This window comes from Triturus cristatus, chromosome 11, assembly GCF_964204655.1.
Source record: "Triturus cristatus chromosome 11, aTriCri1.1, whole genome shotgun sequence".
Lineage (NCBI taxonomy): Eukaryota > Metazoa > Chordata > Amphibia > Caudata > Salamandridae > Triturus > Triturus cristatus.
This window is the reverse complement of record NC_140594.1, coordinates 146,060,258-146,080,062: the sequence shown is the minus strand read 5'-3', so window position 1 is coordinate 146,080,062 and position 19,805 is coordinate 146,060,258. Positions and strand designations below refer to the sequence as shown.

The following is a 19,805-nucleotide window of genomic DNA, read 5'->3' as shown; positions in this document are numbered from 1 at the left end:
TCTTGCAATATAGTGGTAAGGTTGATGTGGTGGTGCAAAATATAGCATGTTATATAGTGGAGGTATACCAACTTTGTTTATTATTGCATTTGATGAAGCATTATTGGCTATAAAGTCAGCATGTAATTAAGCATGATTACCAGCCCTCTCAGGGGGTTTCACTGGTTACCATCATTTGTAGGATGCACTAATGGATATCGATTGCAACAAATGTGGGTGGAAGTTGAAAGCAAGAAGAAGGGTGTGAACAAAGAGGGAGTGAGTCAGGAGCATAGAAATGGTGTTAACTTAGCACTGAAAGAGTGAGACATTTGTAAACAGCTGGTAACAGTAATTTTTAGATCTTGCCTGCAACATCACGTACTCTGTAGGTGTACTCGCTTGCAATAGGTATTGTATATAAATAAAGGGGGCTTGCAGCTCAACCATTGCTTGGCATATACTGGTTTCATTGTCACTCTGATTTGCTGCCTTCTAATTGGCAGCATGTGCTGGCTTTACTTCCTCTATTTGAGCTGGAACATGGACCAAGTACTGAATGCAGCAGCTTAATATCTGTCCTTCCACTGATTGCACTGTGAATCGGGTACTACTTTTATTTGTTCTTCTTCCCTGTTGTCCTTATTGAACCTCTTACCATTTGTAATTATGGTTTCTATGCCACATGAGCTTCAAATGAGAACTTTTCTCTTTTGAAACGGGTGTTTATGACAACAGACCTTATTTGCTTCCAAATGTATTTTCACTAAGACATGAGTACAATTGCTTTCTTTATTCGACAAGCTTTGTTGCCAAATGTCATATTTTTTTCCCACATGGGCAGATTAATTGATTTGCTCAGACTCACAGGGGCGTTATACCAAGACCTAAAAATCCTTGTTAAAGCCAATAGGTCTCACCCTTTGAGACTATTTGCTCTGCCATTGCCTTTTTTAATGCCTTGCAGCATGGACATTACTGACTTTGACAATGATTAGTAGATTGACTGTATAGCAGATTGGCTGCTGTGCAGCATTGCTAAAATTATAATTAAAAAAAGGTTATCTCTAAAATGTATCCAGCACTAATACACCTCTAAAACTCTAAAAAATAAGAAAAAAAGCACAGTAGCCCTGGCTGTGTCATAGTGCTTTTTTAAAGTTGCTTTAGCCACAGTGCAAAGCTTCCATACTGCTGTACAGCAAGGCTACAAAACATTGCCAAAGCGATACTTTTCAAAGGTGAGACCTTTGCAAATGCTTGTTTTGCTCTATCCTCTATCTTGGATCTTAAGAGGCAAGGTGGCCTTCCTAGGTATGATTATGGGCATGGGTATAGTCTGCATGAGCGCAGTCTTCTCAGGTATGGTTATGGGTGTAGTCTTCATGACTGCAGCCTTCTTAGGTATGTTTATGAGCATGAATTTAGACTTTGTGAGTACAGTCTTCTTGGGTATGGTTATAGGCATGGGTGTAGCCTTCAGGAGCGCAATCTTCTTGGGTATATCAATTTAGTCTTCATGAGTGCAGTCTTCCAGGCATGGTTATGGATGTAGTCTTCAGGAGTGCAGTCTTCTTGGGCATGGTTATGGCTGTAGTCTTCATGAGTGTAGTCTTCTTAAGTAGTACGGTTATGGGCAGGAGTGTTGTATTCATGAGCGCAATATTCTTTGGTATGGTTATGGGCATGAGGTTAGTCTTCATGAGTACAGTCTTCTTGGGTATGATTATGGGCATGAGTGTAGCCTTTATGAGTGCAGTCATCTCGGGGATGGTAATGGTCATGGTATAGTCTTCAGGAGTGCAATCTTCTTAGGTATGATTATGGTTGTAGTCTACATGAGTGCAGTCTTCTTAGATATGGGCCTGGGTTTAGACTTGATGAGTGCAGTCCTCTTGGTTAGGGTTATGGGCATGGGTGTAGTCTTCAGGTGTGCAATCTTCTTAGGTATGGTTATGCTTGTAGTCTTCATGAATGCAGTCTTCTTAGATATGGGTGTAGACTTGAGGGATACATTCTTCTATGGTATGGATATGGACACGAGTGTAGCCTTCCTGAGGACAGTCATCTTAGTCTTCATACTGGAAATGAGATATGCATAACCTAGTTTTTTAACCAGAAAGCACATATAGGATTTCATAACAATATTCTAGTTATTGAGGAACTGATGTTCCCATTTTTCTGTTTGGTAATTATATGTTTGTGATCGTTGAAGTTGCACAATAACAGGAGAAGTAGACTTCAACCTAAGGATCTGCTTTATATCTCAAGCGTCCAATTGCTTTTTTTTGTCTGAGGGCACATATATTGAACTTGTTTTAAGAACTGTGGCCAACATATTTCTCTTATAGGCCTAAATTAAGCATGACTGTTTTCTTTCAGAAAACTATTATGAAGAAGATTTACCATTCAACACTTTTTGTGGCTAAAAACAATGTTCCTGATGAATTTATGGACGCACATATTTTGTATTTTCTCAGGAATACACAAGGTAAGATTAATAAATATGAGTATACACGTTTGACCATAAATTCACAGTGATGCATTAAACATTTCTTTCAAAATGTAATGTGGCTCATAAATATCTAGATTTCCACCACAGTTCATAGATTTAACTGCAGTTGTCATCCACAATTAGATTTCTGCTCCCAAATGGATTTTTTTTCTCTGGGCTCTGCAATAGTGTCTCAAATAGCAGAGCGGACTCTTATTCTGAGGTTGTTTCTACATGGAATGCCCTCTGGGAGATGCTCTTGCTTGATGAATTACCACCTTGACAAATTACAATGCCCTTTCCAATGCAAGCCACTGTGGTGTTTCTTCTAGGTCCCTCATTCAGAACGCATCACAAATTTAGCGGAGCAGTAGAGTTGTCCAGTAATCGGGTTTCTAGACATTTTTAGGTATAACTGTATTTATTACATATATCTACAGAATAGAATCACCTACATACCACCAAGGGGGGGGTGGGGGGGGGGGGGGAGGTGGGGTGGACAGACTCATATTCATAAAGAAAGATAAGAATGCCAGTAATTAGACATAAGCTTGTCTTTCCTAGATATACTCTTCACTCCCCCACACCACTGTAGTCACCAATAAGATCACAGTGCTACAGGCACGTTATAAGTTGAAACCTCCAACAGGTCAGCTAAAACAGATCTCATTTTGGCCTGTAGAGGCTGTGGTGACACCTCCACTGGTATCCTCAGGGCACAGAAACTGTTACTCCTCCTCGTGTCATCTAGCATTTCTAGTCTCTCCTCCCGCTTTACCACTGCAGTGATAGATTTCACTCTGAAAAACAGTGTCTCCTGGATTTCTAGCTCCATCTCAGACTTGTGATTCTCCTAGCGCATTGATCCTGACCTCTGTTAGATTAAGTGTGTCCTCTGCCATAGGCATCAATATTGTCAGGGTTTCAAGTTTTCCTCTTCGACGCTGCACACAGCAGTGCCCACCATCACACTCTTCTCACCGTTAATAAGTATACAGGGCCCGGATTGAGTACTTAAATGCCTGCTCCCCTCAAAACTTCTGCAGTCCTTCATGAAATTCTTCCACAATATCTGTCCTAGCCTTTCCCAATGCTGTTGTTATATGTGAAAAAACTCTCCTTCACTTTCTTTTTTGTCGCTATGGACCCAGCCAGTTATATTCAACATTTTCTACAAGACATTGAGAGGGGGACACAAGCAGGGTGCTTCCCTCTGTGGGACAACCTGTCTCCGATGTTCAGGCAAGGAGGCCCCCACCACCAGGCAAGCAACAATTCCCATGTTCATTCTTCTGAAGACTTGTCTGTCCATCACCTTCACTTTCCACAGTAGCTCCTGCGTTTCCCGGGTTCTTCTGCTTCAACCCCAACCAGGTCCCAGGCTGCTCCATTGCCAAACCTCTCCAGTCACTCTGGCCCTCACTTGCAGGAGGGCCTTACAGAGATTACCATCATCGGATAACTTCAAATGAGGGCAGCAAGGTCTGTCAGATATCTTAGATCCATACCTTGCACCACCTACTAACTGCCACCAAAGCTCTCTCATATAGGCGATATACCTGCAAACCTTCTCTAAAGTTACATACAGCCTCACAATATTGTCCTCACTAATTACTGACAGCTAATGTCTGGTGGTGAAAAGATTCAGATATCACATCGTGTGACCTCTTTATTGAGTTATATCAAAAATAATCAACAAGTTATTGAACTGATTGCACTCATACTGGTGTTTCTTTGAACAGTCCTCTTTAACCCATTTTAGTTTTTACTACAGGACTGTTAAAATTTGGGATTTAGGGCATGATTTATATATTGGAGGAGAGGGTACTCCAGCGCAACAGCAACAGAGTACTCTCTCCACTAATAAAGTGGTCCAAGGGCAGACCTTGGGGTTAATCACAGTGGAGACTAGGAGACTACTTTGTCTCTGTCGTGATTAATCCACTCTGACGGCCCTGGGGAGTAATGGCCATCAGAGAAATGGCTACGTGTCTACCCACTCAATTTAAATGGGCGGACAGGTAGTCATTTTTTATTGTTCCTCACTGCCAGGTAAAACCTGGCGATAAGGAACTGTAAAAAGATTCCAGTGCTCACCTCACCATGGGAGAAGCCTTCCATGGTGAGGGGAGCATTAATGTTTTTATTTTCAAAAAGAAAATCCTGTATTGGTGTTTTGTTTTGATAAGAAAAAAAACAAATAATGTTTGCTGCATGCCTGTATCCTTCCAATGCAGCCCTGAAGCAAACAGTTAAATATATTGACAGGAACCGCTGTGATCCTGTCGGGCGGGCAAAGTATTCTGAGCTTGTCAGGCGTAAAGTACTCTGCCAGGCTAATTGAGTATACCCTGTATGCTAGTAATTAAAACAAGCCTTAATGTCTGGCTGTTTTTGCACAAGCGAGGGCAATGCTGTGTGAGCCATCGAGAGGGTGCCGACATCAGAAGTAGGTCATGGTTGCTATTCACACTACTTTCTGGTGCCAAAAAAGGATGGCGGCCTCCACCCTACACTAGAGACCACTGTGTATTTGTGCTTACTTACCTGTTTACATTTGAAATATTGTGTTTATTGTGTTGATATCTCCTGGCAGGAGATATACCAATGTGTTAGTGCATGTGTATAATAAATATACTTATTTTTATAACTACACTGTGTGGTTCTTGTTCGTTTAACCTACACTATAGGATTAGTTCTGGTAAAACAAGCTGCTTAACACTCCTTCTGGACTTAGCCTGAAGGCTGCTCTCCACAGCTACCACTTAGAGAGCTTTCTATGGTTGTCTAAGACCACTAAAATCCCCATAAGCGTTGTCTGGATCAGTGCAAGTTGATTCACTTAAATAAGTATGCACCATATACTAAGCCAGCCTCTACAGCATCTTTGAAACTGCTTCATTGGTTGCCTATTGATGCAAGGATTAAAATTAGAGGTCTTATTTCTCCTTATGTACCTACCAGTTACTTCAGTATTGGAACTTTCATAGATTCCCATAGCTTGTATCATTCCACGTCATCGGAATGGGAGCCTCGGTAAATAAAAAATACCATAGCAGTAGGTACAAAAGAAAAGAAAGGCCTAGGCCTCATGTCATTTTGTAGCATATCCCCCTCTTTTTGTAAAAGAGACCAAAAAACATGTAACAACCAATCAGATTAGCCTCACCCTCTAGAACCCTCCTGAGAGAGCCTCAGAGCCTCAGAGTTTCTACCGCACATTGTGCTGAGGGAGTCTCCACTGAGCTCTGCTCAGATTTCTCTACAACTGTTGAATTTAATCTTTTTTCTCTTCAGGATGTCAGACAAGGAAAATTAAGCTTTATTTGAAGCCTGTGCTACTTGTTCTAAAAAAAGGCTTTACATTGAGCACAAGCATAAAGACTGCATTTATTGCTTGTACCCTGATCACAAGGCCACTGATTGTAAGATCTGCAGGACCTTCTCTACCAAGACTCTGAGAGACAGGGAAGGACGTCTATTGACCTGGTTACAGAAGATGAAGTCACGTAAGGAAGTAATATCCAGTGACAGTGAAGATTCCTCTTCAACTACATCTTCAAGGAGGTCTAAAAAGAGGGGTAGGTCTTCCCCTTCAACTTCGACTGAACCTCCTACTAAGGCCTTACAAAAGACCTCTGATAGGTCTGACAGGCCCAGTCCCAAAAAATCTCACTGAGGTGTAAAGGAGAGGGAGGGACTAGTTCCTGATGTACTTTCTACTCAGAAGGTGAGCCATGGACCTGTTTCCTCTCCACCATCAAGAAACCAGCATCTGTACCTCAGAAGGGAAGATCTGAGAAGAAAATCTGCCCGTTGACGACGACAATATCAGGTACGTCGACGACGGCATCTAAGATTCACCAGGCGTCGATTCCAGCTCGCCGACGACGACGACTTCGTCGATGCTACAGGTACCTCTCACAATGTCGTCGACGATGATGACGCCAACGATGGTGTCGACGGCGACGATGTTGATGACAACATTTACGATGGTACTGACTGTGAGAAGTTGGCCTGATGTATGATGTCACTAGTTCTAGTGTACACCTTATATCAGTCCAAACAACCCTTATGGTGATTGGTTGTAAAGTCAACCTTATAGACCAGCTATCCTAGTGGTAGCATGGACAAGAGCAGTCTTAGGCTAAACTCTGTATGGCATGTGAAGCCAGCTGTTATACCATTTGTAACCCCTTGAATACCAAATGAAAGGACACCACAACAGATATATATATAAAATAAAGTGTATTCATTCTAGTCAAACCCTCAGCACTCTTTATGAGATTCGAGGTAAGTACAACACAGTCTTATTTAAGCATACATTAAGTCACACAGGTAAGTAATACAGTTAGGCCCTAGGGGCCACGCAAACCATATACTAAGTGAGTGGTATAAGGACCACTGTCATGAACACAGGATAGGCCTAGGCCTAGGGAATCGCTGGGGCTACACTACACTACCAGCAGTTAGGAAGTGGGAGGCCCACGGGATTGAGGTGCAGAGTGGAAACACGCGTAATGCGTAAAAGTCGATAGAATCACTAGCAGTTAGAATTAAGCAGTTTTAGGACATTTCTGGTATAGCTAGAAACTCGAGACTCGGACACTAGACCCTAGGATAGTCAATACCCTTGTGAGCACCGAAGTACCCAAGTTACCTAGCCCACGGGCTGCGGGTGCATAGGTGTGAACTTGCGTCGAGTTTCGTCGTGGACTTCTATGGATGCCTGAAGGAAAGTTGCTGACAGGCAGTCAGTGAAGAGTGTCCGGTGGATCCCAAGGGTGGAATCAAGAAGGAAGGATACCTGCAAGCAGAAGGGACAGAGTCTAGGTCACCAGCCAGGAGCTGGGAAGGAACCAGGAAGGAACCAGGCGAGGTCGTGAAGATGCAGGTGAAGAGGTGAAGCTTGTCGCAGCAGCCACGGGTACCAGGAGACGTCGAGGATGACCAGGACCAGGAGGTGAGCTGTCCCACGAAGGCTCTTGCTGTCGTCGGCGTCGAAGTCGAGTCAGGACCCAACAAGCCTTGGCAAGCGGAACCCACGCAGGATGGAGGACTTGCTTCTGGTGCAGACCAGGAAGGTCTGGGGTTACTTCTCTTTCACAGAGGAGCGGGTGCCAGTCTGGAGGAGCCAGACCAGCAAGGTGAAAGTAAAGGTTCGTCGTCGCAGAGGCTACTAGCCAACGGGCCAGCAACCGGACAACACGTCGAGCAACACAGGTGCAGAAGGGCCCCACGCAGAACACGTGAAGTGTGGGGAGCTGATCTTCTTTGCAGATGGTGCTCGGGAGTGGGGCTTCTCAATTCCCCAAGCACAGCCTCGAGGAAGCCTCAGAAGTCGCGCTAGTCAGTTACTAGCCACTTTTCCCAAGTCGCCGGTCCCACGTCCCTCGTCGCCTCCACGGGTCTCAGCTTCACTGGAGATGTGGATCGGGTTCAGAGGTTTCTGGAAGTCTCGGCGCTGGTCAGTCTCTGCAGTCGTCCCTCGTAGGATTCAGTCGCAAAGCAAGCAGCGGTCGCTGGATGGTGCCTGGTTGCCCAGGGTGGTCACTCCTTGGCCACAAGGGAGATTTCTTCAGTCTTCTTCCTGAGGTCGAATGTCGAAGGTCCAGAGTTTCTGTTCAAGTTGCAGATTCAGGTTAATCTCATTTAGCAGGGCCCAACTAGCTACTAATATACTAGGCTAGTGGGCTGGGCTACCTGCAAGGTCCCTCCTATGGGTGGGACCAGGAAGGGGAGTGGCTACACCCCCTTTCCTTTGTCCAGTTTCGCGCCAGAGCTGGGGCTGGAGTGCCCCAGCACCGGTTTGAACTGGACTATGCATGGGACACCTTGTGTGCCCCAGGCAGTGTCTCGTTTCATTCAACCCTCCCTGCCCCAATACACTAAATCCTGTCTATGGTGGTGCCCGCACCTCCCAAGGCAGGAAACCTATTGTCCAAGCCTCCCTCGCTGGAAGGACTCCCAGCAGCAGGAGGTCAGACTTGTGTCTGTGGCAGCAGCATCCATTTTGTGATGCTGGGGCTCTGGTTAACTTTAACCGGGTAAGTAGGTTTCAACATGTCTTCTCCCTCTAGAAGGGGGGAATAATATCCTCATTGCCAGAAATGGTAGGGGGGTATTACTCCAAAGTGTTAGACACCTTACACGGCATGTTTCGATAAAGCCAAACCATAGTTACCATAACCGTTTAGGATTATAAGGTACTTTAAGAGTATATGGTAGGCTATATCATAGAACAGCTATAAGGACATGGTTCCGAAAGCTGCAGACAGGCTCAGCTCATGCTAGAGCACCATCTCACATGTTACCAAGCACTCTGCCTCCAGGATCGTTAAGGCCTGCCATAGGAGTGGCTGATAGGTACACATGTGTCTATATATAAGGTAGGTATAGGAATACTACTCCTAAGCAAGGGGTGATTACACGACCTTGCCCCAGCTGAGTGATCAGCCAGTTGTGTCATAATGGAAGGCCAGGTCAGGGGTCGCATGATACATGCTGCAGCCCCTGGTAGGCCTAGGGTACACCTATGCCCTGGGTACCTAAGGTAGACTGTACAGGGGCCAATAAGGTGATCCTATCCAATTGGTTTATGCACCTAAAGTACATAGTATTTAGTTTAGAGAGAGAACAGCTGGGCTGTGGGTCTGATTAGCAGGCCCACAGCCACATCTAAGTCGAAAACCAGTGGAGCAAAAGCAAAAAGTGGGGGTGAACATAGAAAGCAGACCCTACTCTCCTACACACCCCCCCCCCCCCAAACTTAGGGACATTAAACTAACCTTGACCAGTTGAGTCTTCATGTTCTAAGTGGAAATATCTGGAGAGTCCATCTGCATTGGCATGGTCAGTCCCAGGTCTATGTTCCACTGTGAAGTCCATCCCCTGTAGGGAAATGGACCACCTAAGACGTTTGGGATTTTCAACCTTCATCTGATTTAGCCACAAGAGGGGCTTATGGTCTGTCTGAATCTTGAAGTGAGTGCCAAACAAGTATGGCCTCAGCTTCTTCAGGGCCCAAACCACAGCAAAGGCCTCCCTCTCAATAGCTGACCAACGTTTCTCTCTAGGGGTCAGCCTCCTACTAATAAAAGCAATGGGCTGGTCTTGACCATCTACATTCAGTTGTGAAAGAACAGCTCCCACACCCAACTCAGAAGCATCTGCCTGGACTATGAACTCTTTGGAGTAGTCTGGACTTTTCAGAATAGGTGCACTGCACATGGCCTGCTTCAGGTCATCAAATGCTTTTTGACAGCTCACTGTCCACTGAACTTTCTTTGGCATCTTTTTAGAGGTCAAGTCATTAAGTGGTGTCACAGTGGACCCATAGTTCTTAACAAACTTTCTGTAGTACCCAGTCAGGCCCAAGAAAGCTCTGACCTGAGTCTGGGTAGTTGGAGGAGTCCAGTTCTTTATGGTCTGGATCTTGCTCTCCAGTGGTTGAACCTGACCCCCATCAACTAGGTGGCCCAGGTATACAACCTTGCTCTGCCCTATCTGGCACTTAGTGGCCTTAATAGTGAGGCCTGCCTTTTGCAGGGCCTCTAAAACATTCCTCGGGTGGACCAGGTGATCCTCCCAGGTGGAGCTAAAGATAGCAATATCATCAAGATAAGCTGCACAGTAGTCATCCAGGCCTGTAAGGACTTGATTCACCAACCTTTGGAAAGTGGCAGGTGCATTCTTCAAACCAAAGGGCATTACCACAAATTGATAATGTCCTCCTGGGGTCGAGAAAGCAGTTTTGGCCTTTGCATTCTCAGCTAGTCTGATTTGCCAGTAGCCTGCTGTCAGGTCAAATGTGCTCAAAAACTTAGCAGCTGCCAGTCTGTCAATGAGCTCATCTGCCCTAGGTATTGGGTGGGCATCTGTCCTAGTGACAGCATTGAGACCTCTGTAGTCCACGCAAAACCTCATCTCTCTCTTACCATCTTGGATGTGAGGTTTTGGCACAAGAACTACTGGACTAGCCCAAGGGCTCTCTGAAGGTTCAATGACTCCCAGCTCCAACATCTTTTGTACCTCAACTTTTATGCAGTCCCTGACATGGTCAGGTTGCCTGTAGATTTTACTCTTCACAGGCAGACTGTCACCAGTGTCCACCTCATGGGTGCACCAGTTTGTCTGACTTGGGGTCAGAGAGAACATATGTCTGTAGGATTGCAGAACTTGTCTGCAGTCCTGTTGCTGATGATCAGTGAGGCTGTCAGAAAAGACCACACCATCAACTGAGCCATCATCAGGGTTCTGAGTCAACAGGTCTGGGAGAGGGTCACTCTCTTCCTCCTGCCCCTCATCTGTAGCCATGAGTAGCCCCATGTCTGCCCTGTCAACATATGCCTTCAATCTGTTGACATGAAGCACCCTGTGGGGGCTTCTGGGAGTCCCAAGGTCCACCAAGTAGGTGACTTCTCCCTTTTTCTCAACAATAGTGTGGGGTCCAGACCATTTGTCTTGGAGTGCTGCTGGGGCCACTGGCTCCAACACCCACACTTTCTGCCCTGGCTGGTACACAGTCTGCACAGCCTTTTGGTCATGCCAAGCTTTTAGGAGTTCTTGGCTTGCCTCAAGGTTTTTAGAAGCCTTCTTCATATACTCTGCCATCCTGGAGCGGAGGCCAAGTACATAATCCACTATGTCCAGTTTGGGTTGTCTGAGAGGTCTCTCCCATCCTTCCCTTACTAAACACAGGGGTCCCCTTACAGGATGCCCAAACAAAAGCTCAAAAGGGCTGTAGCCAACCCCCTTTTGTGGGACCTCTCTGTAAGCAAACAGAAGGCAGGGTAAAAGGATGTCCCATCTTCGCCTAAGCTTGTCTGGTAACCCTTTTATCATTCCCTTTAGGGTCTTGTTGAATCTCTCCCCAAGCCCATTGCACTGTGGGTGATAGGGGGTAGTGAATTTGTAATTTACACCACACTCCTTCCACATTGCAGTCAAATATCCTGACATGAAGTTTGCACCTCTGTCAGAAATGACCTCCTTTGGAAAGCCCACTCTGGAGAACACTCCAAGTAGGGCCCTTGCCACAACAGGAGCTGTTGTGGTCCTTAGGGGTATAGCTTCTGGATACCTGGTGGCATGGTCCACTATCACCAGTATAAATCTGTGCCCAGATGCTGTTTGTGGGTCCATTGGTCCTACAATATCTATGCCCACTCTCTCAAAGGGAACCCCCACCACAGGTAGTGGTATGAGGGGGGCCTTTGTAGTGCCACCTGATTTGCCACTGGCTTGGCAGGTGACACAGGAGCGACAAAACTCCTTGGTATCTTCTGACATATGAGGCCAGTGAAAGTGAGGGACAAGCCTGTCCCAAGTCTTGTTCTGGCCTAAGTGTCCTGCAAGGGGAATATCATGGGCCAAGGTAAGAAGGAAGCCTCTGAATTTCAGTGGTATGACCAACCTCCTGGATGCACCAGGCTTGGGGTCTCTAGCCTCTGAGTACAGCAGCCCTTCATCCCAATACACTCTATGGGTACCTTGAGTATTCCCTGCAGCCTCAGCAGCAGCCTGCTGTCTGAGGGGTTCAAGAGAGGGGCAGTCTAATTGAGCCTGCCTCAGATCTGTCCTTGAAGGTCCCCCTGTCCCAAGAAACTCAACCTGATCAGGTTCCAGTTCTTCTAGGACAGTTCCTTCAGGGCTCTCAGAATCATCCTCCTGGGAGGGCTGATCCACCACCTGAGGCAGGGGGGAAGGCACAGCCTTTACCCTATTGCTCTTTCTCTTGGATTGTGTCTGGTCCATTGTCCCAGGATCCAGCACTTGTTCAGTGTTACACTTTTTGGCCTGTGACCTGGTCACAGCAAGGACATGTGCATCTATCCCAAGCATTTCTGCATGGGTCCTATACTCCACTTCAGACTAAACTGAAGTTTCAAGATCATTTCCTAACAGACACTCTACAGGAAGGTCTGAACTTACCACAACTTTCTTGAGGCCAGTTACCCCTCCCCAGGAGAAGTTAACAATTGCCACACTATGGGAGGTAGTGGCATTGCTAGCGTTGGTCACTAGGTAGTTCTCACCTAGTATGATCTGTCCAGGGTCCACAAAGGCAGGTGTCACCATTTTGACACTATCCCCAGTGTCCCTGTAGGCCTGAGCCATCCTATCATTGATAAAAGGAGTCTGTCTGTACTTGCCCAGGTTACTGGGGCCTACAGTAGAGGACAAGGCTATGTCCCCATCACAGATCAGAACAGCCTGAGTAGGTATCCTGACTAGGCCAGGACCCTCCTCAGTTCCCAGGGTTAACCCTACTACACCTTTTTGCTGGGAACCACCACTTACAGCTGGACTAGGGGGTACAGTTGCCTTGGGGGCAATGGTGGCTGGGGGCTTATCCTTTTTGGTGCACTCACTAAATCAATGTGAGTTTGACTTACAATAGTTGCACCATGGTTTCTTTTGGCCATCTTTCTTCTCATCCTTTTTGGAACCACCCTCCCCCTGAGCCTTTTGGGGTCCTGGTGAAGACTTCTGGTCTTTTTGTTTCTGATCATTACCCTTCTGGTCTGCCTTTTTCTGATCACCGCCCTGGTTCTGGTTTTTCTGCTTAACTCTAGTCCTGACCCACCTATCTGCCTTCATTCCCAATTCCTGGGGAGAAGTTAGGTCAGAGTCAATCAAGTGTTGATGCAACAGCTGGTTTTGACAGTTATTAAGGATTTGTTCTCTCATTATCAAATTATACAATCCTGTATAGTCCTTAACCTTACTACCCAATAACCAGCCTTCCAGAGCCTTAGTGGCACAATCTACAAAGTCAGTCCAGTCCTGAGTCTGTGTCTTCTGGGTATCCCTGAACAACAACCTGTATTGTTCAGTGGTTAGGCCAAACCCATCAATCAGAGCACTCTTCAGGACAGTGTAATTGTCTGCATCCTCATCACTAACTATGAGGAGCTTGTCTCTACCTTTCTCAGAGAAGGAGAGCCACAAGATAGCTGTCCACTGACTTTGGGGTACCTGCTGTACTTTGCAAGCTCTCTCCAAAGCAGTTATCCATTTGTGGATGTCATCCCCACACTTGTAGGGAGGGACAATCTTGCTCAGGTTTCTATTATCATAGGTCCTGTCTCTATCCTTAGGGATATTGCTGCCACCAGTGGGTTCTAACCCACTTAACTTCTGCTCTCTAGCCAGAGCAAGCTTCTCCTTGGCAAGGGCAAGCTCTTCCCTCTCAATCCTTAGATTAGCTTCCCTCATTCTGGCTTCATGCTCTTTTCTCTGGGGGGGGAAGTCATTCCCCTGTGAGAAGAGGCATTGGAGATGCTAGAGACATGGGAGTGGATGGATTCCCTTTAAGGGGATCTGTCTCTCATGTTTCTATGGTTAAGTCCACTTGGGGGTCTGAATGGGGGGGGGGGGGGCCATGCAGACTCCCATGCAAGCTTAAGTTAGCCTGGCTAAGTCTTCCTACTTCGACCTGGCTGTCTACCTCCTCATCTGAAGCCCCATCTGACTCATCTGTGGTGGGTAGACCCTCACCTGTACCTAGGGTACCAGCCTGGGAGGCACTACGAGCATCATACTCCTCTAGGATCTCTATTAGCTGAATGAGGGTAGGGTTTGCACCCTGTTTTAACTTTCTGGAGGTACACAATTGTCTCATCTCCTGAAAAGTTAGGGTATCATATCTAGAGGGGATCTTTCTAAGACCTACCCCTCCTGAGAGAGAATCAGCTTGATCTCCTCCCAGAGACATGATCTAGTGAGGGTGTGGTGTGTGCACCTACCTACACTAGTTGTATCTACTAAACCTCTCTAGTAGTTGTAGTCAGGGTGTGCTAGGCCCTTCAACCTACAACAACTAAGTCCAGTAGGACTTAAGTATTTATAATCTATGATATATTTACCTAAACAATATCTTATGTGATCTTTCAATTTAGTATCTCAAGATTACAATGGTATTACAACAGCAAACTCAGATCCCAACCGCTGCTCACCAATGTGAGAAGTTGGCCTGATGTATGATGTCACTAGTTCTAGTGTACACCTTATATCAGTCCAAACAACCCTTATGGTGATTGGTTGTAAAGTCAACCTTATAGACCAGCTATCCTAGTGGTAGCATGGACAAGAGCAGTCTTAGGCTAAACTCTGTATGGCATGTGAAGCCAGCTGTTATACCATTTGTAACCCCTTGAATACCAAATGAAAGGACACCACAACAGATATATATAAAAATAGAATGTATTTATTCTAGTCAAAATACCCTCAGCACTCTTTATGAGATTCGAGGTAAGTACAACACAGTCTTATTTAAGCATACATTAAGTCACACAGGTAAGTAATACAGTTAGGCCCTAGGGGCCACGCAAACCATATACTAAGTAAGTGGTATAAGGACCACTGTCACGAACACAGGATAGGCCTAGGCCTAGGGAATCACTGGGGCTACACTACACTACCAGCAGTTAGGAAGTGGGAGGCCCACGGGATTCAGGTGCAGAGTGGAAACACTCACGCGTAATGCGTAAAAGTCGATAGAATCACTAGCATTTAGAATTAAGCAGTTTTAGGACACTTCTGGTATAGCTAGAAAGTCGAGACTCGGAAACTAGACCCTAGGATAGTCAATACCCTTGTGAGCACCGAAGTACCCAAGTTACCTAGCCCACGGGCTGCGGGTGCATAGGTGTGAACTTGCGTCGGGTTTCGTCGTGGACTTCTATGGATGCCTGAAGGAAAGTTGCTGACAGGCAGTCAGTGAAGAGTGTCCGGTGGATCCCAAGGTGGGGATCAAGAAGGAAGGAACCTGCAAGCAGAAGGGACAGAGTCTAGGTCACCAGCCAGGAGCCGGGAAGGAACCAGGAAGGAACCAGGCGATGTCGTGAAGATGCAGGTGAAGAGGTGAAGCTTGTCGCAGCAGCCACGGGTACCAGGAGACGTCGAGGACGACCAGGACCAGGAGGTGAGCTGTCCCACGAAGGCTCTTGCTGTCGGCGGCGTCGAAGTCGAGTCAGGACCCAACAAGCCTTGGCAAGCGGAACCCACGCAGGATGGAGGACTTGCTTCTGGTGCAGACCAGGAAGGTCTGGGGTGCTTCTCTTTCACAGAGGAGCGGGTGCCAGTCTGGAGGAGCCGGCCAGCAATGTGAAAGTAAAGGTTCGTCGTCGCAGAGGCTACTAGCCACCGGGCCAGCAACCGGACAACACGTTGAGCAACACAGGTGCAGAAGGGCCCCACGCAGAACACGTGAAGTGTGGGGAGCTGATCTTCTTTGCAGATGGTGCTCGGGAGTGGGGCTTCTCAATTCCCCAAGCACAGCCTCGAGGAAGCCTCAGAAGTCGCGCTAGTCAGTTACTAGCCACTTTTCCCAAGTCGCCGGTCCCACGTCCCTCGTCGCCTCCACGGGTCTCAGCTTCACTGGAGATGTGGATCGGGTTCAGAGGTGTCTGGAAGTCTCGGCGCTGGTCGGTCTCTGCAGTCGTCCCTCGTAGGATTCAGTCACAAAGCAAGCAGCGGTCGCTGGATGGTGCCTGGTTGCCCAGGGTGGTCACTCCTTGGCCACAAGGGAGATTTCTTCAGTCTTCTTCCTGAGGTCGAATGTCGAAGGTCCAGAGTTCCTGTTCAAGTTGCAGATTCAGGTTAATCTCATTTAGCAGGGCCCAACTAGCTACTAATATACTGGGCTAGTGGGCTGGGCTACCTGCAAGGTCCCTCCTATGGGTGGGACCAGGAAGGGGAGTGGCTACACCCCCTTTCCTTTGTCCAGTTTCGCGCCAGAGCAGGGGCTGGAGTGCCCCAGCACCGGTTTGAACTGGACTATGCATGGGACACCTTGTGTGCCCCAGGCAGTGTCTCGTTTCATTCAACCCTCCCTGCCCCAATACACTAAATCCTGTCTAGGGTGGTGCCCGCACCTCCCAAGGGAGGAAACCTATTGTCCAAGCCTCCCTCGCTGGAAGGACTCCCAGCAGCAGGAGGTCAGACTTGTGTCTGTGGCAGCAGCATCCATTTTGTGATGCTGGGGCTCTGGTTAACTTTAACCGGGTAAGTAGGTTTCAACATGTCTTCTCCCTCTAGAAGGGGGGAATAATATCCTCATTGCCAGAAATGGTATGGAGGTATTATTCCAAAGTGTTAGACACCTTACACAACATGTTTCGATAAAGCCAAACCATAGTTACCATAACCGTTTAGGATTATAAGGTACTTTAAGAGTATATGGTAGGCTATATTATAGAACAGCTATAAGGACATGGTTCCGAAAGCTGCAGACAGGCTCAGCTCATGCTAGAGCACCATCTCACATGTTACCAAGCACTCTGCCTCCAGGATCGTTAAGGCCTGCCATAGGAGTGGCTGATAGGTACACATGTGTCTATTTATAAGGTAGGTATAGGAATACTACACCTAAGCAAGGGGTGATTACACAACCTTGCCCCAGCTGAGTGATCAGCCAGTTGTGTCATAATGGAAGGCCAGGCCAGGGGTGGCATAATACATGCTGCAGCCCCTGGTAGGCCTAGGGTACACCTATGCCCTGGGTACCTAAGGTACACTGTACAGGGGCCAATAAGGTGATCCTATCCAATTGGTTTATGCACCTAAAGTACATTGTATTTAGTTTAGAGAGAGAACAGCTGGGCTGTGGGTCTGATTAGCAGGCCCACAGCCACATCTAAGTCAAAAACCAGTGGAGCAAAAGCAAAAAGTGGGGTTGAACATAGAAAGCAGACCCTACTCTCCTACACTGACGACGAGCTCGTCGACGGTACCATCGACGATCAGCCCATCGTCGTCGACGATCCATTCTCCATTGACGATTCCTTCGACGACGATACAGAAAGTTCAAATTTCTATAAAAAGACGCCAAATCACACCGGAAATGACATCTCCGCGTAGAGTGACACCATTACCTCCGGCGTTGCTCTTGGACGAGGAATATTCAGAAGAAGAAGAAGGTCCTTATGGGGATGTGTACAGTCCATCCCAATTTCAAGTAAAATACCACGACTCGGATTCTGACGATTATTACTTGGAACAACAACAATACCCTCCACGATATAGACCTCAAGAGCGAACGCAACAGGGTATGGTGGCCATGCCGTCTTCACTTATTGGTGACTTACAAATCATGTTGTTAGATTATAAGAGGAGATTTCCATCTCAAATCTCTGATCAGCAATCAATGGAACCGCCGCCACCACCACCTCCGACCTATTCTTCGGCTACAGTGGCTCCTCCATTATCTCAACCTCCGGAGCCAGAACCAATAGAAGGTCGCCAGAATATCGTCACTGTGCATGATGATGATGATTCATCAGATAATGATCAGAATGTCGAACAGGTCCTGAATCCGGATAGAGAATGGGACGAATATATCATTCCGGATCCTGCTTCGCCATCACCGTATCCTATAGATTCTCCTCCAGCAGACATCGGAGGTTTCCTTAATCTTATGGAAAGAGCTTCCAAGAGATTTGGCCTTCCCATTCCAATTGTACAATCGGAGTGCTTTCTTTGATTTTAAGGAACCTTACAAAAAATCCATCCGTTCCATCCCGATAGTGGAGCATGTATGGAGTGAGGGAATAAAGGTGATGCAGTCTCCAGCTACCGTCATCCCTGTTCTTCCACGGCTGGAGAAAAAATATAAGGCTCCTGACGATAGTACCGCTTGCCTGGTTGGTCAACCGAAGCCGGATTCTGTTATCTCACAGGCGGCTCAAAGAACATCAAAGAATCCATCGGCGCCCCTTACCACACCACCGGAAAAGGAGGGTAGGCGCCTAGAGAATGTGGGGAAGAGGTTTTCCTCTATGTCCAGCCTCCTTGTTAGAGCTGCCAATGCACTAGCAATTTTGGGATGATATGATCGCCAAATGTGGTGCGATTTATCTCCATTTTTGGATCAACTGCCAGATGGTTCCAAGGCTGACGCAAAGAAGATCCTGGAGGAAGGAGAGCGGTCTTCTTCAGAAATCATCGATTGCGCAATGGACATTGCCACCACTGCTTTTCGCGCATTGGCAGGTTCAGCTGTTCTAAGACGGCAAGGCTGGCTTCGGGCTACCTGGTTTTGCCCTGAAGTTCAGAATAAGATCTTAGATTTGCCATTGAATCGAGACCATACTTTTTGGGAAGCATGTGGACGACGCTCTACAGGACATCAAAAAAGACACAGAAACGGCAAGGTCCCTGGGACATCAAAAAAGACACAGAAACTGCAAGGTCCCTGGGGACATTGCAATACCGCAAAGTGCCTTTCCGGGGTGCAAGAGGAAAAGGTTTTTCTACATACAGAGGAGGATACCAACAGCGCTACTCCTCCTATTCACAGTCGTGCAAACCTCTGTACTCTCAATGCCAAGGCCATTCGGCTCGAGTCATCTCTCAACTCTGTTCCTCCAAATACACTTACTCATAAAAAATCAGGAATATAAAAAAATACATGGTACTCCCCGAAATTACAAGAGCTTAAACAAGCTTGTAAGAGATTGGGAAGGAGCTGGAGAAAGGACTATTCGGCCTCCAAAAAAATTGAATATAGAGCTGTAATTAAACTTTATAAAGTCGAAATAAAAAGCGCTCAAACGCTATACTATCAAGATAGAATTACATCTGCTGCAAATTCCCCCGTGAAATATTTCGGATCGCAAAAGCTTTGGTCACCCCTTACACTCCCCCTAACACCTCAGAGGACACTCAACTTCGATGTAATCAATTGGCAGACTTCTTTTTAAATAAAATACAAGTGATTTATAAGTCCTTCCCACAGAATATAGTCCCTCAAATGGATTCTATGACGGACGCCATTATTTCAATCCAACTAGGTTCATTGGAAGAATTCCCCCCTTTGGATATGTTGTCTTTTCAGGGGATCCTGGACCGTTTAAAATCCGGTTCCCCTCTAGACCCTGTCCCACCCTCCATATTAAAACAAGTTAATATTTTGGTATCCCCAGTGATACTGGACCTAATTAATGCTTCATTGCGGACAGGAATTGCCCCCCCTGCCTGGAAGCAAGCAATGGTTAAAGCCCTCCTAACGAAATCCAATTTGGATCCAGAGGAGTTGGCAAACTATCGCCCTATATCCCTGTTACCTGGAGTAGGTAAAATAGCTGAGAGGTATGTGAATTCCATCCTCTCTTCCTTTTTGGAAAACAATAACTGTTTCCACCCTACCCAGACAGGATTTAGAGAGCAGCCGGGTACAGAAACTGCCCTGATCAGTGTTATGGAGGAAACAAAAAGTATTCTTGATGCTGGAGGCTGCGCTGCCCTTATTCTCTTAGATCTCAGCGCAGCCTTCGATACGGTGAACCATCAATTATTGATTCAACGACTTAGAAAGGTGGGAGTGTCA

At 46.7% G+C, this 19,805-nt stretch overlaps 1 protein-coding gene across 1 annotated transcript in view; it reads left to right on the top strand.

Annotated features, from left to right (window-relative positions):
• Positions 1-19,805, top strand: part of DNAH10 (dynein axonemal heavy chain 10) — a 1,995,301-nt gene that overhangs the window by 115,447 nt on the left and 1,860,049 nt on the right. Inside the window, exon 4 of the mRNA XM_085636177.1 lies at positions 2,362-2,470. Coding sequence (XP_085492303.1) covers positions 2,362-2,470 — 109 coding nt within the window. The remainder of the gene's footprint in view (positions 1-2,361; positions 2,471-19,805) is intronic.